Raw genomic sequence first — 27794 nt, 5'->3', positions numbered from 1 at the left:
GGTGGCTCGACTGCTTACTGACTGCTGATGAAGGACAAAGAACAAGCATGTTACCTAATTTAAGGTGTTTGATCTTGGTTCAGATGATGCAGAAACCATTCTTCTGAAAGCTGTTCTGCTGCAGGTCATATGCCTGTACCAGAAGGTGGTCCCACACGTGGTCATGCAGTACAACTTCGACTTCAGCAAGCTCCTGAAAGGTGCGTCCCCAGAGCCCGCAGGTGCCCCTCTGCCAGCAGGGATGAAGGAGGCGTGGCTGGGCCAGAGCAGAGCCCCTGGAGCTGAGGGCTGGGAGGGCTGGTGGGCGGTTTCACCGGCATGCATGATCCCCCAGCCTGGTTATTTGTATTTGGACTAATACATTTCACATAGCCAGTCTTCCTTAAGTAAATATCAGATGACCACTTAGCAGCAGACAGAGAAGGGAGAAGCCAGGCAGCCTGAGTTGTCTGCAGGGGATGAGTGACAAATCCGATCGTGTGACATTAACTCTAAAGCCTCTTTTCAGAGGAGCAGGGGTGCAGAAATTAGAGGGCATGTGATGTAATGAGTACTGGGTATTATATAAGAGTGATGAGTCACTGACCTCTACCTCTGAAACCAATAATACATTATATGTTAATTGAATTTAAATAAAAATACATTAATTTAAAGAAAAAAGAAACGAGAGCCGCAGAGAAGAGATGTCCCATTCGCGCAGAGGCACTTCTGACATCGTTGACTCATATTTTCCTCAGTGAGGCAGGTTCAAACCACATCTTGTAAAAGTTAAAGTTACGCTTGCCTCGTCACGTTTCCTTGATGGAAAAGTTTGTCTAATAAAATCGACTTTATAATTGGGCCTACAGAAGAAAACTTGCAGAGATATCATTCCTGGGATTTATATAAGCTATTGGAATAATCCTAATGAAAAGCTATAATTAACTTTTTTAATTGTTTGAAGGCAAAAGGTTCTCTTTTGCTGTGAGAATATGAAATTTATCATTTACTATTTAGTACTGTGTCGTTCCCAAGCAAAGAGAAACCCAGAATTCAGGGCAGAGGATAAGGACCCAGTCTGGGGCTCCGGTGGCCACAGTGTGCTCACGACATCTCTGCAGTCTGGGGAGTGAGGCCGGTGCCTCCCGCCGGACTGCCCCCAAGGGGCAGCATGAGGCCCAGGCTGTAGGGAGAGGTCGGTGGGGGCCAGCGGGCTGCTTTGGGCCGGTGGAGTTAGGGCTCTTTGCTGAAGATTTGGAGAGACCACAGGAGGGGGAGGACACGGCAGGTGAGGTGCGTCTGGGCAGAAGAGTGGGCCCAGGACAAGGGAGGATGGAGCCCCAGATCCCCCTTCTTATTTTTGCGAATGGAGTTCCTTCTCTGGTCCCCTTGGCCGGGGCAGCAGTGGCTGGGCGCCTTCCTCCACGTGACTTGCTGTCTGTGCTCCTCTTTCCTGCCCATAGGCGTCATCTCGGAGCAGGGCCTCCGAGAGGAGGTGCCTCCCATTCTGCAGCACCACATTCTCCAGGTAGCCCTGGAGCTGCCCGCCAGCAAGTTTTCGTGGTTGAAGGCACAGGTAGGAAGCGGAGAGCTCCCACCTTCTGTTAACTAACTCGCGGGCATGTTGGTTTTTTGGGCCTGGAAATTTCTAACTGGATCAGAACCTGACGGTTGGTTACAAAGAAGACATTCACGGTTCGCCTCTCAGACGCACCTAGAGCAGAGGCCGGGGCCTGAGAATCTCTTTGCTTTTGCAAAATAAGGTGTTTCGGTGGGTCCTGACTGAAGCGATATCATTGCTGGGCATTGGGAGTTTGGGTTGGGTTTTTTTTGTTTTTGTTTTTAATCTTGACGACTTTACATTTTGCTTGTCTTTTAAAACCTTTTTGGAAATAAAATACATTCCTTTTCCTTTGTTCTCATCCTGGAAGAACGTAAGACAGAGATGGGAATAGATACCAAGCCAGGAGAGAATTGAGGCTGGTGGAAAAATCTGTAAAAATTGCTGGCATTTTTCCTGCCTTTAATAATGTCTTCTAGGACTTTCCGGAGAATATAACATTGAATCAAAGGGAACTCAAGACGGAGCAGATACTTACCTGTGTATTTAAGCACGGGATGCCAATCACTTCTATCCAAAGGAAAAATGAGCGGGCAAAATTAAGCCTTGTCAAAGTGTGTTTCTCAGTAACTCAGATGACTGTTTTTTTAGTGACTTAGATCTTATTTAAAATCTTACGGAACTAGTAGTGTGGAAATGTATGTGGGCATTTTTACATGTTGTATTTCCAGAAAGGTGTGAGAATATGGGGGGGCGCTGGGGTCTCCATTTTTCCCCACGTCCTCTCCTGAGGTTCACCTTGTCGTACTTGAGGATTGACACGTGTGCTTCATGCATCCGGAGCCACTTAAAGACAGGGCAGCTGGGGCACAGAGGGGTTAGGAACCTGTTCAGGGTGCCAGCTGTAGCTGGAGGATCCAGGATTGGCCCCAGGCAGTGTTGGCCACGGCCCTGCTCTCAGCCTCTGCACCTCACTTTGAGGTCACAGCCACCCCAGAGAGATGAACAGCCGGGGAAGTTGAGTTTTTCACCAGAGCGGAACAGGGCCAACAGGATCCTGATGATTTATTTGGAAAGTGAGCAGAGGAGGCCTCTTAACTTTGCAAGAACTGGTATTAAAATATTAATTTATATTCAGTGCGCCCCCTTCTGCTGACAAGGTACAGTTGGCAGGGCTTCGTGAACACCAGCACTTCAGGTGTTCAGGGTCATCATCATTGCCAGGGACCGCGGGAAAACTCCGGCCAAACACAGCCTTGGTGGCATTGGGACCAGGGAACCGGAGCTCCACGTGCTTTGCTGAGATTGTACATTCAAAGCTCAAAACTTTTGTGAGAGGCTAAGTTATGCATAAGGGATCAATTCTGTCCACACCGGCATCTTGCTGGAATGCAGCCAGCCCACTTCCAGCTGCTCTTCTGGGGTTTCGTTGAGCTTCTGAGGCTCCTCATGTCTAAAATCCCAGCAGTCTTACCGGGTTGTAGTTACAACGAGAGGAGATGAGAGGCCTGGGAGCATGCTGGGCCTGCAGTACTGTGGCCTCAGCAATGTTGGTAACGAGCTGCTCTTCACACCCCAGGAAGGCCCCGATGCAGAAATTATCGGAGGAGAGCGATCTGTATTTTACTTACTGATGAAAATGTTTGTGACCAGTAGCCACCTGCAGCTCAAGTCATCAACCAAACTCCTGATCATAAAGGTGAGTGTTTTCTGCCGGTTCCTAATTCTGAGAGGCATTTTCACTCTTCGTTATGGTAGTAACGGTTGTTGAGTTAAGGGTGTATCGGGACTACTCTAAACCTAAAAATGGGAGGTTTTATGGCAGCTTTACTGTATGACATCTAAACTCAGCCGTGTTTCCAAGAGGCAGCACGGTAAAGTGGAAAACGTGGGCTTTGAGGTCCTGTTCCTAGATCTGAGTCCTGGTTCTCCTCCTTCCTGGGTGGCATTGGGCAAATCACTCAACCTCTCTGACCTTCGTTTTCCCATGATGAATAGGACTGATGAAACGGTAGGATTGCAGAGGGGAGTACTTGTGATCACGTAGTAGGTCACGCCTAGTATGTTGTAGGCTCAATAAATGGATTTCTGGCCCTTCTGGGAACTGTTCACATAGACCATCCCTCTCCCTTCTTCCAGCCTTCTCTGGGCCTCAGCCTTCCTGACCTCCTCGGGCACCCACCACAAGGGTGTCAAAGCCAGTGGAAGGGAACAGGGATTTGGACTGTTAGCTTCTTGTTCTTCCACTTGGTACTCGATGTAGCCGTAGGAAATCGAATTCCTTGTTCCTGCTGCACAGCAAACGTCTCAGGGGTGCTACAGAATTCACGTCTGCTGTTTTTGGGGTGCGGAGATTTTACCTTTATTTGAAGTGCTGATCATCTTGCCGCCCTATACCCTTCTTACCTGAGCTGCTTCAGGAACATGAACGTCTGGGTGTTGACCTCTACAAGGTGCCATTTCCCCCTAGGCCGCACCTGACCCCGGCCCGATTTTGTGATCACTGACTGCACGTAGGTGGGATTGGCACCATCAGGTCTCTCTTCGGTGTGCTCTGCTGCAGGGCTTGTGCAGTGGGGCTGCTCAGACTCTCAGTCTGTGGCATCAGGCCATTGGGGGACATCATTTCATCCCCCTGGTTCAAGGTCCTGCCCCTTGACACATTCTGTTCTCTTAGCAATGCTGGTACTCCTTGCCCCAGGCGTGAGGCTGGAGGGGCCGCTCTATAGTGTGCGTGAGTGGTGTGTTATCTTGGAGAATTTCATCCGGGTGCTGGTTGCTTGCTGTGAGGGCTGAGTCATGCACGTCTACCTGGGGTCTTTGTGAAAATCCAGGTATAAAAATCAGACTCCTAAGTAGCAGCTGGGTGTTTTTTTTTTGTTTTTTCTTTTTATTATTTAGGAGTTGAAGGAAAGGAATAGGAAGCAGCAAGACCAGGGATCATGTGAGCTTTGATAGGGTGCAGAATGATCTCTTTTCCTTGTTTCCCTCAACCATGGGAGTGTTGTTTCGAAAGAGTGGCTTTTGGAGTAGAACTGCTGAGGAGACCTCGGCCCCCTCTGTGCTCTCGGGTCTCCGTGTTGTGCTGCTTCGGCTCTCACAGAGCACGGGCTTCATGCTGACCCCCCACCCCGACCCCCCGGGTCTGCTTCCTGACAGATTCTGCGGGACACGGGGGTGTTCGAGCACACCTGGAAGGAGCTGGAGCTGTGGCTGGGGCATTTGGATGACATCGCGGAAGAGCAACGAGAGCCCGTGATTCAGTTTTTGGAACGTGTAAGCACCTATTTCCAGTGTTAAAGGACCATGGTAGTGAATATGCCAAGTGGCCTTTAGCTTAATTAAGGCATTTTTGATGCACTGGTGCTAAATGCCCTGATTCTGGCTTACTTCCTAATTCCTGCCAAGATGTCAGAATTTGCTTAGTTTTCGAATCTGTAAAATGGGAATATATCACCATGTGCTACTTAATTTACTTTCGGAGACTTGTTTTTGCACAAAGAGAACAGTAGTATGCTTAGAGTGATATTAAAAGTTTATTTTAAAGGATTTTTTTTTTTTTTAATTCTATAACAGGGGCGCCTGGGTAGTCCAGTTGATTAAGCATCTGCCTTTGGCTCGGGCCGTTATCCCAGCGTCCTGGGATCAAGCCCCACATCGGGCTCCCTGCTCTGCAGGGAGTCTGCTTCTCCCTCTCCCTCTGCCTGCCTCTTCCCCTGCTTGTGCGCACTTGCATGTGTGTGCGCGCTCTCTCTCTCTCTCTCTGTCAGATAAAATCTTTAAAAAAAAATTCTATAACAAAAAGTTAAAAAATTTTTGCAGAAAAATTCTTGTTCTTATTGAGGACTGCTAACATTTTAGCTCTTCCCTTATTTTACCGGTTACACTTTTTGGCATATTTGCATTTCATTTGTGACCATCTAAATGTCTTGTGCTTGACTCTTCAATGCCCAGGTTTTGCTGACGTTGGTGGCGAATCCCTATTCATACACAGACAAAGCCTCTGACTTTGTCCAGGAAGCCAGCACACTGCAGGCCACGGGCACGAAGCAGGACGCCGATGATGTCAGCATTCCCATCTCTCACATCGATGGTAGGCGCCCCTGCCTCTGTGCTCCTCGGGCTTCTGGAGATTGAGCCACCGTAGCAAATCAGTGACGAAAATGAGACTTGCATTCACGTCTTAGGCAGAGTGCAGACATCTGTTTCTTTGAGTCAAAGCACAGTGTGCTCTGGAAATGAAAATTGCCTATTTGCTCATAGAATGGGGAGTATGTACAGAGTCTATTTGCTGGGTTATTTTTTGTGTGTGTGCAGCGTTTCCTCTGTGCCAGATGCTGATCTCAGCTCTTCATGAATCTGCCTCCTGCAACCTCGTGAACCACTCTGTGTGTCAGGTGGCCTTATCGTCATTTTATACAGTGATAAGACAGCTGAGGCACAGAAGGGTCAGGTAATTAGCTTTAAGCTCACACAGCTGGTACCTAGGAAAGTCAAGGTTTGAATCCAGACACTGGCTGTGGTCTGTGCTTCAACCCTTACACTTTTTTGCTTCTCAGATTTTGACTTGTTTGCCTCAATATCCAGGGTAAGGTTTGGGGGCTTCTCCAGGTCACTTGAGGAAACATCAGTCTCTTATCACCTGAGCTGGATATCCTGCATTTGTCTGGCAAAGATTTCAAGATTTTATAGGCGATGTCCTCTTCTGTTTAAAATCAGACTTCATATTAAACCTTTTCCCCCGGAGACATTTAGCTGTTACGTTTTCTCTTTTATCAAACATTCTCTTATCCCTTCCTATGGAGCTGTTCGCAGTGGGTTCCCTCAGCGGCTCTTGCCTTGATTTGACTGTCCCCTTTCTGACTCAGATGTTCTCGACATGGTGGATGTCCTGGTGGAGGGCAGTGAAGGCTTGGATGAGGAAATTGGATTCTTACTGAATGAAGACATGATCCTGCTCACGTTCCCATTCAGTGCGGTGGTTCCTGCAGCCCTGGAGGCCAGGAATAAATTGCTCCATGGGACAGAAAGTGAAACAGGTACCGTCAGGATATTCTGGGGACATCATCCAGCTGGGCCTCTGCAGGGCAGAACGTGTGATTCCAGGGGCTCTGGAAATAATTGCTGAACATCCAAGGAAACAAGGTTCAGACCCACCATCATGATGGCTACCTGGTCTTTAGAGCTAAGCATGTAGGGATAAGAATCTAGAGGCTAGCCGGACTTCTGTGAGTTTGGTCATTTGAGGATAAGTCCATAATAGCACATTTGCTTGGCTGCACAGACCCCTGCTGAAACACTGATGTTCTCCTCTCCAACGTTTGTTCTTATTATCACGATGATGGGTCCTTCGTACTTGCTGGAAGTTGCTGGAAGTTAGAACCAAGGAAGTACTCCTAGATCACAATGGTGTCATTAGTCAGGGTTGCTCAGGCTTTGCTGCAGTAACAAATAAGCCCCAACATGTAGTGGTTTAACGAGGAAAGGTGTTTTTCTAGACCTTGTCACAGTCCAGCACAGATCGTGTTACTCTCTGGGGTGACTGTCCTCTAGGAGGCAGCTCAGGGATCCAGGCCACCCTATCCTGTAGCTGTGCCATCTCACGTATGGCTTCTGAGGTCACTGTGGAAGAGGAAGAGAGAGTGGACAGTCAAGCAGAGGCTGTTCTGGCCTGGCCTGGAAGTGGCTAAATCAGTCACGTGCTCCCAGTCTAACCAAAGGGGAGGCCCGTGTGCCGAGGTATGAGAAATGGGTTGGTGAGCACCAAGCAAGTCCTGACCCCAGCTGGCTTTTGCATCACCTCTTCCACACATTGGTGTCTACTTCCAGGCCTTGGGACTGGAAACCTGAGTGTGTGTGTCGCACATTTGAGGAAACGGAGCCCGGGTGCGCTCTGCAGTGACAGCATCTGCCTTTCAGTGTGTTGACCTGCATTTTGCTGGGTGTCGAATACGTGTGGGAGTTGGAGTTATTGCTGGTCACAGAAGGGTGGTCCCAGCAGGCTGCCTTCACAAATCTCATTCCCTTGCAGGGGAGAGCGTCGTGGCGTACCTGACGGCAGTGCTGACAGACCTCCTCCACACCCAGAGAGACCCTCTGGCTCTGTGCCTGCTTCTGCAGGCTTACGACAAGTGGGAGCCTCCGGTCCCGCCTTGCTGCCATCAGCTGGCCCGGTTCCACAGATACTACAGCCGCTGGATCCCAGAGCCAGCCCGAGAGGCCTTGGTAAGCTGCGGCATCACTGCTCCCCCGGAAGCCAGGCCTCAACCTAGAAAACCCCGAGGTGTCTTCCGTGGGCCACGCTGGCTGTGCCTCAGCTGTGTGGCTTTACGGCTGCTCGGTTTCCAGGGAGAGACTTGTTACCTGCTGCTTTCCCTGCACCAGAGAAGGAGCTCAGTGGCATCACTGCTGCCCACCTGCTGGGTTGGAGGACGGATGGCTCGGTGCTGCAGGGAATGGAATTTGCTGCTAGCCTCATGGCTGCCTCGTCACCGAGCTGGCTTCGGGGCGGGAGGGAGGTTGCCTTTTCTTTTCTCCTTACCAAGTGATCTGGCATGCCAGGGTCCTAGCTTTCATCAGTGGGCCTTAGCACGCCCCTCAGCCACGCAGGCTCAGCTGTCAGCCCTGGCGGCCCCCAGCAGTCTCCATTCTGTGGAGACTGGGAAGGTGGAAACAAGAAATTTTCTTTACGTGGGGACTACATTCTTGTGTAGGTCTGGCCCTGCTGCAGATTGTTTACGAATGTTGGGGGACAGGGGTACAATTAACGGTGGTGTGCATTTTACATTCAATTTTTAGCTGTTTTTGAAAAAGCAGGCAGCTCACGACCTCTTTGTCTTGTGATATTTGTAGCCGTTGCTTACGGTGGCTGCACGCTTCCATTCGTCAGGGCCTGCTGCTAACATGTGTTTTAAGTCACTTAATCCTCACAGCAACTCCAAGAAGAAGGTCAGGACTTACTGGGCTCGTTACACACGTGGGGAAACTGAGGCACAGAGTAGTTCCACCACTAGGCAGCAGTGAGCGGCAAGGTCAGGATTCCGCCCAGGCAGTGGGCTCCAATGTCCACACCCTTCCTGGCCACTGCCACCTCCTCCTCCCTCCCCTCCCCAGGCTAGGCTGTGGTTCAGACTTGGTGGTGGCCGTTCAGAGCTCAGGGGAAGTCTCGCAGCTCAGAGCTGCACCTCATGGGTGCTTGAAGGAAGGCGTCCACTCTGTTGAGTAGTCCCCAGCAGTGCTTCTCCCCCCCCAGGGGGCGTCACACGTGGTCTCCGGGCCCCACCTGGAGTGTGTTCGGCTTACCACGTCTGCAGGGGGCCCCGGGGCTTGGCCTGTCTTGGCGGTTTGAGCCGCGCTGCTGCTGGTTTGGGGACCCCGCCCAGAGACCTGCTGCGTTTCCGGACACGTGCAGCCTCGTTTCATTGGCCTTAGGAAGTGGAGTGTATGGAGTCACCGTAATAAAAGGCACGTGGTGGGGGTCACTAGAAAAGGCAGTGTGGCTGTTGTAGAAGAAATCAACAACTTCAGTTTGAGGTAGAACTCCGGAAGTTTGTCTTCATCCTGTCCGCTGTCTTGTTAATCTCCCAACAAGATGCTCTGACCAAGGCTCCTGCGGGAGGGCCTTCGGCAGCCATGGCGCTTACCGAGCTGGCTCCTTCATGGCTGTGATCTCCCAGTTCCCAGTGATTAATCACAGTCACTCTTCTTTTTCTTCTTCTTCTTTTTTTTTTTTTAAGATTTTATTTATTCATTTGAGAGCAAGAGAGAGTGAGCAGGAGTGAGGGGAGAGGCAGAGGGAGAAGCAGACTCCCCGCCGAGCACAGAGCCTGTCGCAGGGCTTGAGATCATGAATCAAGAATCAGATGCTTGACCGCACAGTGACTCTTCTGAGTGAAATGTGCGTCGCCCGCGGCCCCAGACTGCAGCGTCCGTTCCCCAGGGTGTGCGAACACCTTCCCGATCCAGGACCTCCATGTTAATGCTCTCTAGGAATGTACGTGTGACTGAAAACATTGGGGCTTAATTAACTTAAATAAAATGCCACGCAGTCACATATTTTTTAGTATCAGGATGTGATTATGAAGTGTCCCCTTGTCACGAATGTCACCCTGTACCTGTCTTAGCAGACTGTGCACCTTTTTCATCTGTGGTTGTTTGTCTTTCCTCCTCTCCGGGCTTTTGCTGCCTCTCCAAGCCCCTTCAAACGCCAGGCAGCCTTACCCCCCCGGGTCCACCGGCCTCGTCCTTCGCCACCCTGCTGCAGACGGCCTACGAGAGCGACGGGGGGCTCCTGGACGAGCGGGTTCAGGCGCAGCTGCGGGCGGCCCTCCCGCACATCCCGATGCACCGGGTCCTGGGCTCGGCCAGACACCTGCTGCTCTACCTCAGGAGCACTGTGGAGAGCTTCGGCCAGGTCAGTGCCACTGTGGCCTCTCCCCGCAGACATGCAGAGGTGGTCGGCACCCAGCTTCTGCAGGCCTCAGTACCCCTTCCAGAATCTGTACCCCTCAGCAGCCGCAGACGGCTGCAGACCAGAAGCTGACATGGTCAGTCAGGCCAGGGCCCTTCCCACAGCACGCTGGATCGGTGCACTGCCAGACCTACCGTCTTTCACAAGCTTTAATTGAGTCACTCATTGGCGAGCTTTCTGTTCCCGGTGTGGTTTCCCTCACCTTGCTCAAGATAAACCTGCATACTTCATCGAGATTTAGGGGCACATCTTACTGAGAAAGGACTTTGAGGTTCTTGGTGTTTTACAAGGCATTGCCGCTCCAGCCTGTTTCCCTCCTCAGTCCTTGTTTCTGCTCACAGGCCCCTTCTGGTCTCGGAGGGACGCGGTAATCACGGTCGTGGTGACTGTGAGCCCTTCCCTGGCCTCTGAGCAGTCGTGCGGCTCTTGTCCTCACAGCTGGGCCGAAGTGCCGGGCCTGCCCTCCTGCAGCTCCTCCTGGACCTCCTTAGGCACCTGATTGTCCACTGCGTACAGCTGGATGCGCAGAACCAGCAGAAATGTGAGGCCGCCCAGGCCGAATCCGACCTCTTTTTGGACATGGAGGCCATGGCCTCGCTGGAGCTGGCCGATGACAAGGTAGCGCTGCCCTTCTTCTGTGGGTCTCCTTCCTGTCAGCCTTTTCCTGTCGAGTCTTGGACCCTGGCTTTCCCTCTCTTTCTGATCCAACACGGGGACATTTGTTGCAGGTGAATAAGGACACGCAGAACACTGAAACCCACCCCCGACCCCTGACCCCTGACCTTGCACCCACAGATAAGCATGGTGTAATTCGGACATAGCTTTCCAGTCGTTTCTCTGCTCCCCCTCGCCTTCCCTGCGAGCAGTTTCCTTACACTGGGCGACGTGAACATCTTGAGAAACTGGGAGCGTTTTCCTTTTGAGCAGTTGCAGCCTGTGTTGAACAAAGGCTGGGCTGCAGGTGCAGCTGGCCCGCAGTGCCACAGCGCCAGCTTCCAGCACCGGGAAGCAGCCTCTCCCCTGCTGGGAGCCTCGAAGCCACTGTTGACTGGGGGCCAGGGTGTGTCTTTCCCTCACTGTCTGCCATCTTACCTGTTTTCCTGGACTTGGGAAGCAGCCATGTTCCTCATGTCCTGCTCCTCACAGACGGCCTCCTTCTTTTGATGTCCAGGTTGACTTGCTGGGTGGTGTCTGTGGGTGCGGGACCCCCTAGTAGCCGTTGGACAGGGGACGAGGTAGTGCTAACACGAAGTCGTGCTTCTCTGATTTTAATGGGCAGAGGTCCGTTGGAAGGTGTGACGGACTCCTCTTTCCTTCCCTGCTGAGTGAATGAGGAAGAGAATGTATTCCTGGCCCTGGGAACTGGGGTCACTTTGTTGGCTCGGAATCGTGTTCCGCACAGCTGCTTAGAACGACTGGATCAGACAGTTCTCTAATCCAGGAGGGGGCTCAGCCGCTGTCTGCTCGGTGGTTTGAACACAGTGGTGGGTCACTCAGGCTCAGCCTCTACCTGCATGTTACCTTCGGTTGCGGCTCGCGGGCTCGCACGGCAGCTTGATCCCCGTCCACCGTTCCCAGGCTCGGGTTCTCTCCCGCTGTGGTCCCACTGCTCCCGTTGTCAAGATACCTGCGTCCCTCAATCGGACAGGAGTTGGAGGGAGGGCTGTGCAGCCGAAACCAGATGATTGGTCTTCCCCACATTTGGGCATTTGTGCATAGCCCATCCTGTGGTGGAGAGCAGTTCAGTTGTACGGTTAATTCATTCAGGCTGAATTCATCAGACACCTGCCGGTCTGGGGGGGAGCACCAGCCCAGTCACGGTCCAGCTGTCACAGTCACCAGGGAGGACGTGCAGTGCAGTCGGGTTATAACTTTGACCGGGCTTGGGTTGGGGTGCTGTGGGGCGCCCCTGAGAGAGGCATGAGAACTCGGGCTTGAGGATGGAATGACTTAGGAATGCTGTTCTCTGCACTCCCTCCTCCTCCCTGTTGGCACTGGGCCGTGTGTGAGGTCTGTACCTTGTCACTGTATTTCAGACGCTGGAGGAGGTGCTCGTGGCCATCCTCAGACACCCCACGCTGGAGGGCTGGTACCTGGCCCTGGAGCAACAGGCCCTCCCTCCGCACACGCTCAGCCCCGTCCTTGTGAAACTCCTGGCAGCCCACCTCAGCGCGGGGGTCCTGCCGCTGCTGATGGCTAGCGCCCCGGTCCTCCAGAGCATTGGTCAGCAGGGCCTCCTGGCCAGGTACTCAGAGGCCATCACGCAGAGCGTGTTGAAAGAGTTGCGAAATAGGAGGACGGGTACGGCTATGTCGCCACCAAAGACCCTCCCGCAGCTGGAGGCCCTGCAGGCCCTGCATCCCTACATGGAGGGCGCCCAGCTCCGCGAGGTCACCCTGGCCCTGCTGAGCCTGCCTGAGGCCCAGCTGGTGGCCCAGCGGCCCGCCCAGTCTCCCAGGGAGAAGAGGCACCTGAACGCTCTCGGCAAGACCCTGGTCCAGCTGTTGACCAGCAGCCCCCAGGACCAGCTGCAGAGCAGCGAGCTGCTCTGGGCCTCTGAGTTTGTGAAAGGCCTGGGGGCTCTGCTCCCCTCGTTGGCCGTGGACGAGCTGGACGCCGTATTCCTCCACGCCCTGCAGAGAGAGCCCGTGCTGGCCCCTGTGGTCGGGGTCGACGTGCTAGACTACTGCCTGGCCCGGCGGACGCAGGCGGCCCTCAGCATTGCCGCCCTGCTCCTGCAGCTGAGCTGCACCCACCTCGTGCGGTTCGAGCTGTGGTGTGGGCGGCCCGGCACGGGGCCCTGCCTCCAGGAGCGCCTCGACGACTTCCTGCCCCTCCTCCACGCCTACCTCCGGGGCAGGATGCAGGGACACTTCACACGCCCAGCGGGAGGTACGGGCACTGGTGGCTTCGAGTGGCTGGAGAGGTTAAGGAGATGTTAAGGAGACGGAAGAGCAGGTCCGTTTCTAACCTGGAACGTCCATGTTTGGGGTGTGGGCTCAGTTCTCGTTCTCCTCCAGCCGCTGGCCCAACTCTGGAGATGGAGAAAGAGGGGAGATTCGCACCCACCGCCCCTCCCCTGTCTCGGCCCGTGGTTTGAGGTGCTACCCCCACGCTCCCGTCCATCCAGGCTTCCCCACAGGAAGCTGGGGAGGGCTGGGTCGAGGAGGGGTCAGCCCCAGGGCAAGGGGTGACCGCCCTTTGTCCCGTCCCATTGTCCCCACCAGAAGAGGTGTCAGTGAGTGACACTGAGTCAAGGCAGCTTGGGCCCAGCCCTCTTCCTCCACCTGTAGCGTTTCAGGTCTGGGACACTTTTTGTTCACCTGAAATTTAATTTCTTTTTATCGTGTGTGTGAATGATTGTTCACTCACTGCTTCTCCTCTGTGTGTCATGACTTCATACCAGTGATGATGGAGGTTTTAAAAAGTAAGAGAGGCCTCTTCTAGTCAGTGATCCTTTTTTTTTTTTTTTTTTAAGATTTATTTATTTGAGAAGCGAAGTGGGGGGAACGAGCAGGAGGGGCAGAGAGAACGGAAGGAAAGAATCTCAAGCAGGCTCCACACTGAGCAGGGAGCCCGATGTAGGGCTCGATCTCACAACCCATGAGACCATGATCTGAGCTGAAATCAACAGTTGGATGCTTAACAGACTGAGCCGCCCAGGCGCCCCTCTAGTCAGTGATTCTTGGTGTACTTCTGACGGGCCTCTCCAGTTCCCATGCCTTTGATGCATGAATCCCGAGTGAGTCCAGAGCTTTGGTCCTCACAGTCCCATTACCAGCTTCAAGCTAGGCTTACGCTCAGGGCCCAGTGTCAGAGGGTTGACTGACGAGAGGTGACGAGTAGCCTGCTGATCAGCATTTAACAGACTGGCCCTTGCATTTGCCAGTCTCCATGGCATCTGTGCTCCCGCGCTGGCCAACCTCAAGCTATGAATGTGACCTCACCCAGTCACAGGATTCCTAAAAGTTAGCCACGGGCTCTGTGAGCGGGTACATGCTGGCCCCAGCACACCACAGTGTGTGACTGTTTCTCCTTTTTGTCTCTGCCTAGTGTCCTCTGCTGTCATTCCTGTCTTGAGGAAGGCCCTGTGGAGACGGCTACAGACCAGGCTTCTCAGCACGGACGGGCCCCTAGCATCCGGGCTGCATCAGGAGGTCCTGGCCCAGCTGGTCCCGTTTGCAAGAGCCAAGGACCTTGCTGTCCTCATGGACCATTTGCCTGGCTTGCTTCAGACTCCGGGCAGGCACGAGAGGTACGAAGGCTTACGCTCCCCTCCCCTCTCCACTTTTCCCTGTAGTTTCTATAAACTAGTGGAGAGTTGCCGCCCTGCTGTCGTGCCAGTCAGTGAGAAGGCACCTCCTTCTTCCAGCCATCCTGCCTGGAGTGAGCACGTCTCCGTGAGTGGATGGCTCGGTCTGGTGCCCTGAGAGCAGTGGTTCTCAGCCGGGGCTGACTTTACCCCCTCCAGGGAACAGTTGGCCACGTCTGACATTTTTTATTGTCACAGCACGGTGGAGGGGGGCTGTTGCTTCTGGCATCCAGCAGGTCGAAGCCAGGGGTGCTGCTAAATATCTTGTCATGCATAGCACTGCCCCCTCCCCCAAGAAAGAATAATCTGGTCCAACATGTCAGTCGTGCTGACACTGAGATAGCCTAATTTAGGTAGAGTCTGGACAGTGTATCTTTTTTTTTCTGGTGCGATAGTATTGGTTCCCGTAATTGTAAAAGTGCTGGTGCATCTATGATGCCGGAGCAAGGAGGCCAGGGTAGCCCGGGACTCCAGTGCTTAGGTGCTGTGGGGTAGTGGGACTCAGGGCGTGTGTCCCAGGTGGCCCGTTGTAATGTGAGTTACACTTAAGCCGGAGGGATTTAGGCCATGCCCCTGACTCCGTGCCTTTTCTCTCCTGCTGCAGTTGGAGTGTGGCCGACTCTGTGTCTGCAGTGCTGGAAGGGTCAGCCGGAGAGCTGTGCGCCTGGAGAAGGACTCTGTTGGAGTCCTGTGTGAAATGGCTGATCGTGTCTTTCAGTGGTGGCCAGCAAGACCACGACAGTACCCGGGATCAGGAGAGGCAAATGCTGCTGAGATTTAATGAGCTGCTGGTAGGTGTCTTTCCTATCCTTAGAGAGCCTGATTACACTTTGAAGGGAAAGAGTGGAGTAGACAGACCGGAGTTCCCAGATGTGCTCCCAGAACTAGTGGGAGATGAGCAGGGCCAAATCTGCGAGGCAAAGCGGCAGGCGGCGGGCAGGCCCTGAGACGATGCGCCGCCTTCTTCCAAGAACGGATGTGGAATTTTGTCAAGCGTGTTTTCACTTCTACTGAGATGGTTTATGGTTTCGTTTTTCTTGTTTAGTCTGTTAATAAGATGACTTACATTAATTGATTTTTGATGGTTAAACTAACTTTACATTCCCGGGATACACCTGCTTGATGACGATGTATTAAAGTTTCTCCGTACTGTTGGATTTTCTGTGCTAGTACTTTAGTAAGTTTTCCATCTGTGTGCGCGTGGGATATCTGTTTATAATCTTATTTTTCTAGCAGTCGTTCTTCGTCAGGCTTTAGGATCAGGTAACACAGCCTCAGAATGAGTTGGGAAGAGTTGCATTCCAGGTTTCTATTTCCTGTGAGTGTTCTGAAGTATTGCTTTGCTGTCTTCTATCATACATTGTGCTCGGTAGGAAGTCTGTCATTCTTACCTTTGTTCCCCTCCCCGTAGGATCTTTCTCCTTTGCGTTGTCTAAAGCAATGTGATCGTGCTGTGCCTTAGAGTAGTTTTAAAGATTCTTATGCTCTATAAGAATTTATGGTTCATGGAGCTTCTTGCCGCTGTGAGCCTGGAGCTGCCATAAAATTTGGAAACAGTCAGCTCTTATGTTCGGTCATTATTCCCTTCTACTGAAGTGTCCTTTTTAAAAAAAACTTTTTTTTCTTTTTTTGGCACAGAAATAACATCCTGAAGCGTATGAGTTAGTTCATACGCTCAGCACGGACGGGCCTCTAGTGCATGATGTAAAATTGCCTTACAACTCATCGAGTCTGTGGCTTGTGTTTATTTATTTATTATTTTTTTAAGATTTTTATTTATTCGACAGAGAGAGAGACAGCCAGCGAGAGAGGGAACACAAGCAGGGGGAGTGGGAGAGGAAGAAGCAGGCTCATAGCAGAGGAGCCTGATGTGGGGCTCGATCCCGGAACGCCGGGATCACGCCCTGAGCCGAAGGCAGACGCTTAACTGCTGTACCACCCAGGCGCCCCTGTGGCTTGTGTTTAAACTCTGGACCCAGAATTTAAAAAGTCATCCTCAGGGAAATAACCCCAGGTGACAGTTATGGTGATAGATAGATTCGTAGGTTATAGATCAAGCAGCATGCTTACGTCGTATCGAGAGACTTTACAACCTGTATCTCAGCCTTAATTTGTTGTGTCACAGGTTTGTGCATTGAAGGCTCCTAGGAGCCCAAACATGGCAGAACTAGGGGGCACGAGGAACATCCCTGAGATCTAGAGAGAGCTGAGCATAGGGGAGGGTGTTGGGCTCACCCGCCACTGGTGACAGTGGCCCTTCCTGTGCGACCCCGTTGTCAGCCCCTCACCCAGCAAGCTGGCTCGATGACTGCTGGTGGGCTGTGCTCTTCTCAGGGATTTGCCTTCCCCCTCCCCCACCTCCCGTTCTCTCTCTTCTTTTTCCCTCTTTCACAGATGCAATGTTTGTAGAGTGGTTTTAGGTTCACAGCAGAGCTGAGCAGAAAGTACAGAATTCCCCCGTGCCCCCTGCCCCCAGGCACACGCAGCCACTCCCCCCCACTCTCAGCCCACCTCACCAGCCCTTTTAACTGAGGAATAATTTTCATGTTGTGAGATATAGGCTCTTTGTGTGTGTGTGTGTGCGCGCGCGCATGTGTGTAAATATAGGCTCTTAAGTGTAGAGTTTAGTGTTGACAAATGCACTCTTATGCCCACACTCCCATCAAAGATTTTCATCATCCCAGAAAGTTCCCTTGCCTCCAGAGCACCCACCCCTCTGATTTAACTTAGCATTGTATTTGGAGATTTTCTCTACGTCAGTGACTCTGCACCAGCATCGGCCCTACTGATGGTGCAGAGGTCTTCGCCCGGGGAGGGGTGCTGCCTGTGTTTAAGGCATGTGTGGCTGGCCCTGTGCGTGACGCAGGCCACGAGTGCCTTCTGAAATGGTGGACAAGGGGAAGGGTAACAGGACGTTACCCTTACGAAGGGAGTTTTTTCGTACTCATTTGGTGATCATAGACATGCTAATAAAACGACAGAGCTACTAGCAGAAATAATAAAACAATTTTAAAAATCAAAGAAAGAAACAACTGCGTGCTTCTGTGGGTTGCTTAGGTCACTATGTTCCGTGTTTACCGAACGGCTCTAATTTAAGTTCTCTCTTCTCTGTTTTAAATTAATTCAGGATGCCCTTTGAATATTTCTTCTTTTTTCACAGAATTCCCTTAATGAAGTTGATCCTGGTGATTGGCAGAAATTTGTGAAGACTGGACTCAAGTGAGTCAGTTCTGCTCTCTCAGGGTGATTCCGTAAGGGTGTGAGCGCGCGACGCGGAGCCAGCGTTGTAGCTCGTGAGCACGGCGTCTAGCGGAACACGCGCCGCTCCCGGTTCACAGATGCAGACAGGGTGCAGGGTGCCGGAGGGCTGGACGATTTGCCCGCTGACAGGGAGTCTGCTTCTGGAGATGGTGACAGAAGCGGCCTTTAAGAAATGAAATATTTTTTAGAAACCAGATGCGTGCAGAGAATACTCCAGCAGTGCCCAGATTGAATTAGTGCCGACAGCTTCCTGTGTTTGTCCTGATCCCTTCTCCTCCCTCCCCGGAAAGCGTCACTCTCCTGAGGTCAGGCTTTGTCACGGCCATGGGTGTTTTCCTACCTTGGTTGCACGCCAGCCTGTCTCTAAACAGTAATGACACTGTTTTAGTTGGCTTCACTTTCTATACAAATGTATCCCCTAATGTCCTTTTTGTTTTTTTTCACCCAAGTGCTTTAGTTACCCATGCTGATACATACAGATCTCGGCCCGTTTGTTTTTGCTGCAGGAGGTGGGTTGTAATTCTGTGTTCAGCCCCCCTGCTGGTGGACATCTCCCTCCCTCCCGTGCCTGCAGTGAAGGCTGCGTGCCCTTTCGTGCCTTGTGCCAGGTGTTCTCAGGGGCGCGCGCTGGCGGGGACTGTGGCCACAGCTTTAGTTTTACTAGATTTTTAACTTGCTCTCCAAAGTTTCCGAGCTTACCTCACATGTCTTTTCCTTGTATTCTCATTCATACTTAATAGGGTCAGACTCTTAGTTTTTAGCAGTCAAGTAGCCATGAAACTGTTTCTCGTTGTGCCTCTAATATTCACTTCCCTGATTAATCACTGACTTGAAACAGAGAAAAATACTTTACTTTGCCCAAGAGGAGAGAAAGATGTGAAGGTGGGTCACAGATCAATGACCACCATGACTTACCGTCATGAAATGGTGACATTTCTTTGAGGCTTTGGTTAATTTGTATTTCTAGAATGTCCATTGTATGCTACGTGATTCTCAATGTTAGTCACATATGAATGAAAAGCTGCTTTGTTCCAGAGAGTGATGCTTTCATTCCTTCAGCGGTTTCTGAGGGATTTAAGACCGAGAAGGCCTCTGAACCCCTGGTCGGGAGTTCTCAGTAGCTGGACGTAATGAAGGAGGGAGGCTGACATGGCCGTGAGGGGCATCTTGATTCAGGCTCAGCTGTTCTACTGCCTCCTGGCCCTTTAACTGAACGGGAAGTTCATTTGGCGTTCCCACTGCAGGAGAATAAGTGCATCCCCTCCCTGTTTTCAGAACTGCCCCCTGCCATGGGTGGATGGCTAGGTGTGTGATGAAGTGTGTGTCCTGCGGTGACAGTAGTAGACTCAGCACAGGTAGACAGGTGTGCACTGTAAAATTTCATCTTCGTGGTGTGTTAGAAGTTTTTCTTAATAAGATGTCAAGAAAAAGACGGGGTGTCTGCATGGCTCAGTTGGTTAAGCAGCTGCCTTCGGCCGAGGTCATGCTCCCAGGGCCCTGGGATCGAGCCTGCATCGGGCTCCCTGCTCACTGGGGAGCCTGCTTCTGCCCCTCCCCCCCGCCCATGCCCCCTTAAATAAATAAAATCTTTAAAAAATGCTAAGAAAAAGTTTTTTTATTGTCTCCTGCGAAATAAAACACCCCTTTATGAAGCTCTTTCCCCTTTGGATTCTTGCCTCCTAGATTTCGGTATCAGGACCACGTATTTTTAAAGGCCCTCCATGCTTCCATAGAGCGCCTGTATCTTCCCGAAAACTCCGTGTGCGCGAAGCTCATCCCGCTCCCAGTGGTGCACATGATGCTCTCGCAGCATTCTCTGTTTTTGCCTACTCTGCTGACGTCCGAAGACGAGGAAAACCCAGACAATGAAGTGAAAGGTGACCCCCCCGCCCCCACCCTCCCGTTTCAGATAGAGATTTTATTTTCTGATTTTGTGGAGTTAGTTGTGCACTGAGGTTTAGCACCGATGCGTTTTCAGAGCTAGGGAAGCGTTACCAAAATGGCATTAGGGTGTTTTGTTTCTATCAAACCCAAGCTCAAGAAGTGTTTCCTCTGACTTCGGGCCAAGCAGCAAATACAGACCTCTCTGCCAAGTCTGTTCTGGCATCCAGAAGTCACGGTTCAGGTCTTAACTGCCATATCACAGGCAAGTGTTAAAATCTAGGAATTAGGGGAAGTTCGGCGGGTGTGTGCCCTGCGAGAAGCTCTTTCTTTGTGTGAAATGCTTTAATGAGAAGATTGGAACTTTCCTCAAGGGTGAAGGGTTTGAACGTCCCTGTTAGTAGTGCCCTGCCAGGAAGCTCTCGGAAAGGCCAAGCTCGGAAAGCTCCACCCCTAGTTCAGTAGGGTTTATTTTAGCGTCCGTGACCCCGATTTCGGTGTAGGCTGCGGGAGAGGTCAGAGGAGGTGGTCTGAAGGGTCCTGTCCTGTTGAAGCCACTCTCTGTTTAGAGGCAAAATGAACACGCTGAAGCCGGTAGAAATCCCCAGGGGGCGGTCGGTAATCAGCTGCTAAACTGAAGAGAGCCGTCCCCCAAGTTGTTGGTATGGGTGGTAGGAAATGCACAAAGGCCCACCCTTATTTAGGCAGGATTAGAGATACAAAGACTTTGCTAGCATAATCCCGGGGGAGAATCCTTAGGTTTTAAAATCTTTAGTGGCTTAACATGTGGGAGGGGGAGTGAAGAGAGTGATGACAGCCTTGCCAAAGACCTGGGGAGAGAGACGGTGGTGAAGATAGGCTTCTTGTAAAAAAGGAAAAAGAGGGACAAAGCACAGTCCAGAGAGCAATATTGTTCAGAGAGGATATTTCAAGCATTTAAATGTTCCTTGAGATGCTTCCTCCTCTACTTTTGTTTTCATGTGCACGTCCCCCCTACACTGCTGTGCATTTCGGTCTTGTTTCCTTCCAGAAGCGCTGGTGGATCTGATGTCAGTGGTGGTGAAGATGTGTCCCTCTGTCTGTGAAAGCAGCCATTTTGCAGTGCTCCTTGGGGCCTATGGTGCCACTCTCAGTGTCCTGGGTAAGGGTGTGAGGACTGGGTGGTATGGCCAAGGGGTGTGAGGGGACCAGGGAGGTGGTGTGACCAGGGAGTGTGAGGGGACTGGGCAGTGTGACCAGGGAGTGTGAGACCAGGCGGTGTGACAGGGTGGAAGGAACATGTGAGGGGTTCAGCTTTCTAAATGGACCTTGATTTGACTTCTAGACCAGAAGATTTTACTTCTCCTCCGGGAGTATGAACAGAACGACCTCAGCCTTGTGAACTTCAGGTGAGGTCGGGCCTGGAGCCGTGAGCAGCAGGCTTTGCAGGCGCTGTCCTGAGACGGGGGGATTGTGTTCCACACAGCAGGCTCCCCACATTTGCTCTTATACCTTTTTGATTCTCGGGGAGAGGGTAGGATGGATGGAGCTCCCCTGAGTCACACACTGGCTCCCATGGAAAGCTTGGCCTCACGTTCAAGGATGGTCCGTATCCATCCCTGCAGGAGTCAGCCTGGGTTAGGGGCCCACATGGGAACTCTGTGGACATTCAGCGGACAGATCTCACACCAGTAAACGGTGCCCACTCGACGGGTGTAGCCAGTGTGTCAGCTGCTTGTCTATTTCCCCCCCAGGGAGCAGCCTCCTAAGAAAGCTAGTTTATTTTGTCACTTGAACGACTCCTGTTGACCTGCACAGAAATGAGTGTGTATTTAGAATTCAGTTTACAAGTATCTAATTAAACAGATGCTCACTGAGTGCTTGCTGTTTGACAAGGTGCTGGGCCCAGGGCCGTTAGGAATGCCTACAGGCATAAGACACAGTCTTGCTGTCTATTAAGGAATCAGATTGCTGTGACTGTAACTCTTCTTAATTGGCCTTTGGTGGTGTAACCCAGCTGTTAGGGGAGCACGTGACAGCACCTTCTCCCCAGAGGGAGTCGGGGAATGCTTGGTGACCAGGTGGGCACTGGAGGGATTTGATGGAGGTGAGGGTCGGTGGAGGAGCCTAGGGGCACCACGTGGAAGGAACAGTGACACCATGGCTGGGAGTCGGGAAAGTCAGCACATTCCGGGAATGGTGAGCAGGTCAGCCTATGCGCAGCACGAGATATTTGTAGGGAAAAGGTGGTGGGAAGGCCAGACAGACTGGTTGGTAAGGATTTTAAGTGTCAGATTGAAATACTATCATTTCCATCCAGGAGACAGACCGCTGATAGACATTTTGGGGGCAGAGAAGTGGTCCCCATCAGAGCTGGGCTCTCAGGGAACACCCTCCACCGGTGGGGAGGTAGGTGGGAGGTAGTGGGGAGGAAAGTAAGAGGAAGGGGAGGCGGTCTGTTGGGGCGGCTGCGGTGGCCGTTGGTGCATAACAGGTAGAGGCGTTTGCATGGTGGACTGGAGGCAGGGACCGCCACAAGGCCGTTGGGGCAGACCTGCTGTGCTCATGGCCTCCTGCAAGCAGGAAGGGTTTTGAATCAGGAAGCATCATGGAGCAGCCAGGATTCTCCTCTGAGGCCTGGCAACTGGACTCTGGAGCCAGGCTTTCCAGTTTTGCCTATTCCAGCTCTACCACTGACCAGCCGGGCAGGTGACCAGCTGAGCAACTCTCTTCACCCTCCCTGTGCCTCTTCCCCCATTTGCAAAATGGGGATGACAATAACAGTACCTACGCCATGGGATTGTTACACAGATGCAGGGAATTAATAGATGTGCAGGGCTTAGAGTAAGTGGCACGTCGTAAGCTCCGTGCAGGTGTCATCATCCCCCACACTGTCAGCCCCCTCATCACTGCTAGCATCTCCACCATCCCCTCCTCCCCCTTTGTCAGCATGGGGACTAGACAGTAGAACACACGTCACCTGCTCCGGACAGTGCCTGGCGTGTGCCGGCTGCCCGACGAAGCCACCTGTGACGGTCATCGTCCCCGTGGTGCATTCTGTTCCAGGCGGCCTGTGACCCATCTGTTCTGCCCTCTGCTCTAGAGTGCTGCTGTGGGGCCCGGCGGCCGTGGGGCATCACAAGACGTGCCGGAGCCTGGGCAAGTCGCTGTGGCAGCAGCCGAGCCCCGGGGATGTCCTCCGCCTGCTGGATCGGGACCGCATGATGAAGACCATCCTCCACTTCCCCCAGAACCGGAGGCTGCTGCCCCCCGAGGTGCGGAGTCCTGGCCAGAGCCCCCGGGGAGCACTCCTGGCAGCCAGGGGGTGCTCGTCTGCCCGCCCCTTCGGGGATTCTGGTGGCCCCTCAACTTCAGCAGACTGTAAAATCCACGCGGTTTGTTAACATCGTACTAAGCGCAGTTCCCACTGCGTACAGAGGTACCAAGACAGGACCCCATGTACCTGTCGCTCAGCTTCCGCAGTTACCAACACCGGCCATGCTGGTTTCATTCATAGCTTCCCCCCCCCAAACAGGCTAGTTTGAAGCCGAACCCAAAGATAGCCATTTCATGTAGGAGCGCTGTTTTCTTATGCTTTTGAATATTCAAAATCATTGGAACTCTAGATTAGTGGCTAAGCACACACATGTTCTAACATTTATGAGGCCAGAGCACACATTTCTGTTCGTTTTGGACCATTTCAGGATGCACAGGAACTGATCTTTAAAGACCGGAGCACAGTGGATCTCGATGGCCTTTATGACCCCTGCTTTCTCCTGCATCTCTTCAGTGAACTGACCAGGCCAGGTAATGCAGCCTTCTGTGGGCTGGGGCTCAGGGCCGGGGCCACAGTCCGCTTTCTTGTGCGAATCACCACTATGATATCTGACGGCTTGTTACTAATCCTGGAAGGATCTTCATCCGCCTTCCCACCTTTTCATTTCAGTGATTTTCAGAGGAGTAACAGTGAATGTTTTGAATATACAGTGATTTAAAAAAAAAAAACTACAATTTTAATATTTGGGAGCATCCCTTCATCCTTGAGGTTTTCCTGATTCTCAGTGGCAAGATCCTTTTCTGAATTCCCACTAGATAGTGATCAAATGCCACCAGATCTTATCTTTGAGAATGAGCGAGAGCCTCCCGAGGTTGGCTTTTTGTTGGGTTAAGTATATTTTTGAAGTTGCCTTATGTGTGTAGTAGCCAAAGGGTGGGAGTGTTTGTGAGTGAACGTAGGGAGGAGACAACCCAGGCGAGCACACGTACGCACTGGTGAGGACCGATGTCTGATTCCCACGTGCGGTGGGTGTGTTGGTTTGGGGCATTTTGTGATAGGCGTCTAGTGATATCTCATTGTGGTTTTCATTTGCATTTTCCTGATGGCTAATAATGTCGAATGGCTTGAGGTTCATTTGCCATCTGTATGTCCTCTTTGTTGAAATGTTGGTGCATGTCTTTTGCCCATTTTCTAATGGGATTTTTTTTTTCACTGTTGAGTTTTGAGGGTTCTTAATATATTCCAGATACTCGTCCTTTGTTGGATGCGTGGTTTGCAAGTAGTTTCTCCCAGTCTGTAGCTTATCTTGTCATCCTCGTGACAAAGTCTTTCACAGAGCCCAAGTTTTTCATTTTGAGCAAGTCCAGTCGATCGGTTTTCCCTTTTGTGGATCCCACCTGTACTGGTACTCCTGCCTGGGAAAGGCACGAGTGGCCCATGACTGTTCCTCACGGGGCCTCCCCTGATGAGGAGGCCTCCTCTGATGCTCAGTGGGGAGTGGGAGGGGCCTCTGGGTACTGCCCCACACCCATCTCTCGGCCTTCTCTGACAGACGCCCCGCCCCCCCCAGCAGGGACTTGGGGTCCTGTCTCACAGCCGGGCAGGCTCCATACCCCACCTTCGCTGGGGTGGGAGGGAGCACGGCCATGGCTTTCTCCGAGGTGTTTGGCTGGAGTGGAGCAGTTATTGTCCAAATTTTCTGTCTTGCTAGGCTGCTCCTTTTTTAGAGACTAGAAAGGAGACTAGAGAGGGCAGGCTTTTGTTCAGGCTTTGTCTGTGCCTGTTGGTGTTCTGGGTCGCTGGCTTCTTCAGCTCAGAGTCTAGGACACCAGGAGCAGAAAGTAAATGCAGGGAACTCACCTGAGGGCCCCCGGCTGGTCAGCTTCCTTTCCACCTTTCAGAATCGTCTTATATCTGTCCAGGATTTTTCAGTTGTACTTACTGGTAGAAATAGAGGAATTATGTCAACATCTTCCCAGAATTATACATCTAATTTAAATAACTTTTAACATTAGATGATATAGTCACAGTTCAAGATTCAGGTGGTACCAAAGGGGGTGTGGTGAAACTCTCTTCCCACCCGACCTCTGGCCGTTTTTTCCTCCTGGCGGGGACACCTGTTAGCTGTTCCTCACAAGTGCTCCTGGGCCCGGCTTTCTTCTTCGTGGCCTGTCGTGTCTCCAGTCAGGTCTACATGGAGGGCACCCAGGGGCGGCAGGTGTGTGTGGGGGTGGGGGGAGTCGCATGTTCTGCATCTCTGCTTTTTGGCATGGCTGGCGTGACGCCTGCAGGGACCCCCAGGCTCCTTCCTACTGGACTTAACAGCAGCATGGATTCAGGTGCACTGGGAAGCCTTATTCGTGCTGTTTGGTCCCTTTTTCAACTTACAATTGCCCTTTTCTGCTCCCGTGCTCCTACGTGTAACAGACTTTCTGATCCCCCACCACTGCCTTTCCCAACAAGATGACAGGGCTGGGTCTTGGATTTTTCTCACTGGTGGCCCCTGGGGTTGCTGTGCCCACCCCCGCCCCCCCAGCCTCCGTGAATATGGTGTTCTGTGACCGAGTTAGATTTCAGTTGCCGAAGAGCCAGGGGTATTTCATGCCTGTGTCAGATCACCCTAATGGCAGGCAGAGATCTTCCCTGTCCCCAGGGACTCCCCAGGAGCCTAACAGAGGCACAGGGACTAGTGTGTGGCCCGGACGCTCTCCTGCTTCCCCCTGCCTTCAGCCCTGGCGAGGTCTGTTTCTCATCAAATACAAAAATAGATTTTCCGCAGTCTGAAAATATGAGGTAACTTGAGTAGATTGTAACAAATCACTTAGTCTGTTGCTAGGGCTCTTAAGAGAAGCTTTTAAGAGACAGGAGGCAAAGGCTTGGAAAACTAATAAAAAAATACTAAAATTAGGACACGTTGTTTTCAGGATCTTGAATACTGCCGTTTTTGGGTGGGGAGGACAGTGTCTGGGAGGCCTTCCTTGAAGAGAGGTAACTCGTAAGTGGTCTTTTAAGTTAGAGAAATCTCCAAGTACAGTCTATTTTAAGATTTTATAGGCATGGTTACACGTAGGAAAACTTGCAAAACATATCTGCCCTAAAAAGGATTTGTGGTAGCTTAAAATACCAATTACGCTGAAATCATTCATAATAAGGTAGAAAAATTTAAGAAGCAGAGAGGTGGATAAAGATATAAATACGAAAATTAAAAGGAAAAAACAGACAAGGAAAACTAGGTCATTAAATTTTGCTCAGGAATACTTATCATCCAGGACAAAAAGTGGAAGCATAATATTTTAGACAAATTTTGTTGTCTGATAAAAGGAAGCATACCAGTTTGTAGGGAGAGGAAGATTTCTAGCAATAAAATGGTAAGTTGAACAGAACAGAAATCTGTGAACAGCATATGGCCAGTGTAGGTTAGGTTTATTGTTGTTGAATTAAATCATGAATTTATTTTTTACATTATTTTTAACATGTATTTTTCTTTTTGCTTCTGCCCCTGGAGGAAAAGTAAGCACAAAGAATGTCTTATGTGAACTTTTGCTGAAGTGCGGTATATAGAAATGACCACGAATCCTAGGTGTGTGGTAGGGGCTTTGGCGAAACCACCGGCCGGATCGAGGAGCGGCATGTAATGGGCAGCTCTGCGCGCCCCTTCCCAGGCAGGGCCCCCTCCTCCCCAGCAGGAGCCCGGGCCCTGTATTTGAACTTGACGTGGATGGTACTATGCAGTACGTGTCCTTTTGTCTCAGCTCCACATACCCCACATTGTGTTTGTGGGATTCCTTCATGCTGTGTGGAGCAGAAGTTCTCAATGGCGTTCTTACTTCCCACAGTGGCACCTGGGTCCCCGTGTTGCTAACATCTTAACAATCCTAAAAATTGGGCGGAGGAATAGTTTTTCATTGTGGCTGCCAGACTTCACAGAAACTCTAGTCTTCGCTGCTCCATTTCAGCCTTTGCTGAAAATGGGAACCTATTTTCTTAACCTCGCTGCTTCTCTACTTTTGAGTCCTTGGCTGAGAAACAGGGTCAGCCAGGGCTGTTAGCAGTGGCAGTGACAAATGGCTTTTTCCACGGCGAATTCTTGTCCTCAGCAGAACTGGGCTGCTATCATCAGCTCATCGTTCACGTGCGTCACAGAACAGGGAGGCCAGCGTGCAAGTTCTGTGAGCCTCGTCCCCAGACCACGAGGACACGGGCCCTGTGGACGCCTCCCTCCCCTGCCAGCTCGCCCCCAAGGAAGGGGTAGAGGAGGAGGCGTGAGCATGAGCTCCCGGGGCTCTGGCATGCAGTTGTAATGCCGCCGAAGCCCATAAAACATGGGGTGCTTTTTTTTTTTTTTTTAAGATTTTATTTATTCATTTGACAGAGAGACAGCCGCAAGACAGGGAACACAAGCAGGGGGAGTGGGAGAGGAAGAAGCAGGCTTCCAGCAGAGCAGGGAGCCTAATGCGGGGCTCGACCCAGGACTCTGGGATCACACCCTGAGCCAAAAGCAGATGCTTAACGACTGAGCCACCCAGGTGCCCCCATGGGATGCTTTTTATTTTAATTCTAGATCATTTTGCTGGTTCGGCCATTTCAGTCTGAAGATCTGTTATCAGAAGGCCAAACTGCTATCTGCGAGGTTCCTGAAACAGACAGTGGTGTTTACAGCTATGTTTTGATAGCCTGTTACACTTTCCGCACCCTAGGGCAGCTCTTTCCTGAAGGGCGGCAAAGCCAGGACTTCACAGGCTAGCAGATGAGCACAGACATGAAATTGACTTTCCCTCAGGGACACGTGGAAAATCCATTTGTCTTAGAGAATGTCAGCGATTACTAAAAATACCCTAGCCAGCTGAGTGCTAGCTGGTTTTAGTGAGTGTAATATTAAATGTTTAGACTGTTCTCTTCCCCAAATATATTCCGTTTACGTGTGTTTGATGTGTAGGTATGTAGGTGTATCTTTTTTTTTTTTTTTTAAGATTTTATTTATTAGAGAGACAGCCAGCGAGAGAGGGAACACAAGCAGGGGGAGTGGTGAGGAAGAAGCAGGCTTCCCAGTGGAGCAGGGAGCCCAATGCGGGGC

At 51.5% G+C, this 27794-nt stretch overlaps 1 protein-coding gene across 1 annotated transcript in view; it reads left to right on the top strand.

Moving 5' to 3' along the window:
* The window catches only part of URB1 (URB1 ribosome biogenesis factor), a 67173-nt gene that overhangs the window by 25850 nt on the left and 13529 nt on the right, over positions 1–27794 (top strand). The window contains exons 13-30 of the mRNA XM_045785512.2: positions 84–200; positions 1443–1555; positions 3120–3239; positions 4700–4816; positions 5495–5633; positions 6409–6579; positions 7572–7765; positions 9735–9953; positions 10449–10628; positions 12047–12902; positions 14064–14265; positions 14927–15113; positions 17483–17541; positions 19267–19460; positions 20495–20605; positions 20789–20852; positions 22547–22718; positions 23148–23250. Of these exons, the coding sequence (XP_045641468.2) occupies positions 84–200; positions 1443–1555; positions 3120–3239; positions 4700–4816; positions 5495–5633; positions 6409–6579; positions 7572–7765; positions 9735–9953; positions 10449–10628; positions 12047–12902; positions 14064–14265; positions 14927–15113; positions 17483–17541; positions 19267–19460; positions 20495–20605; positions 20789–20852; positions 22547–22718; positions 23148–23250 (3318 nt within the window). The remainder of the gene's footprint in view (positions 1–83; positions 201–1442; positions 1556–3119; positions 3240–4699; positions 4817–5494; positions 5634–6408; positions 6580–7571; positions 7766–9734; positions 9954–10448; positions 10629–12046; positions 12903–14063; positions 14266–14926; positions 15114–17482; positions 17542–19266; positions 19461–20494; positions 20606–20788; positions 20853–22546; positions 22719–23147; positions 23251–27794) is intronic.

The sequence above is a fragment of the Ursus americanus genome, chromosome 4 (assembly GCF_024610735.1).
Source record: "Ursus americanus isolate L20-20 chromosome 4, mUrsAme1.1.p, whole genome shotgun sequence".
NCBI classification, from domain to species: Eukaryota; Metazoa; Chordata; class Mammalia; order Carnivora; family Ursidae; genus Ursus; species Ursus americanus.
This window is presented reverse-complemented; position numbering and strand designations above follow the sequence as displayed.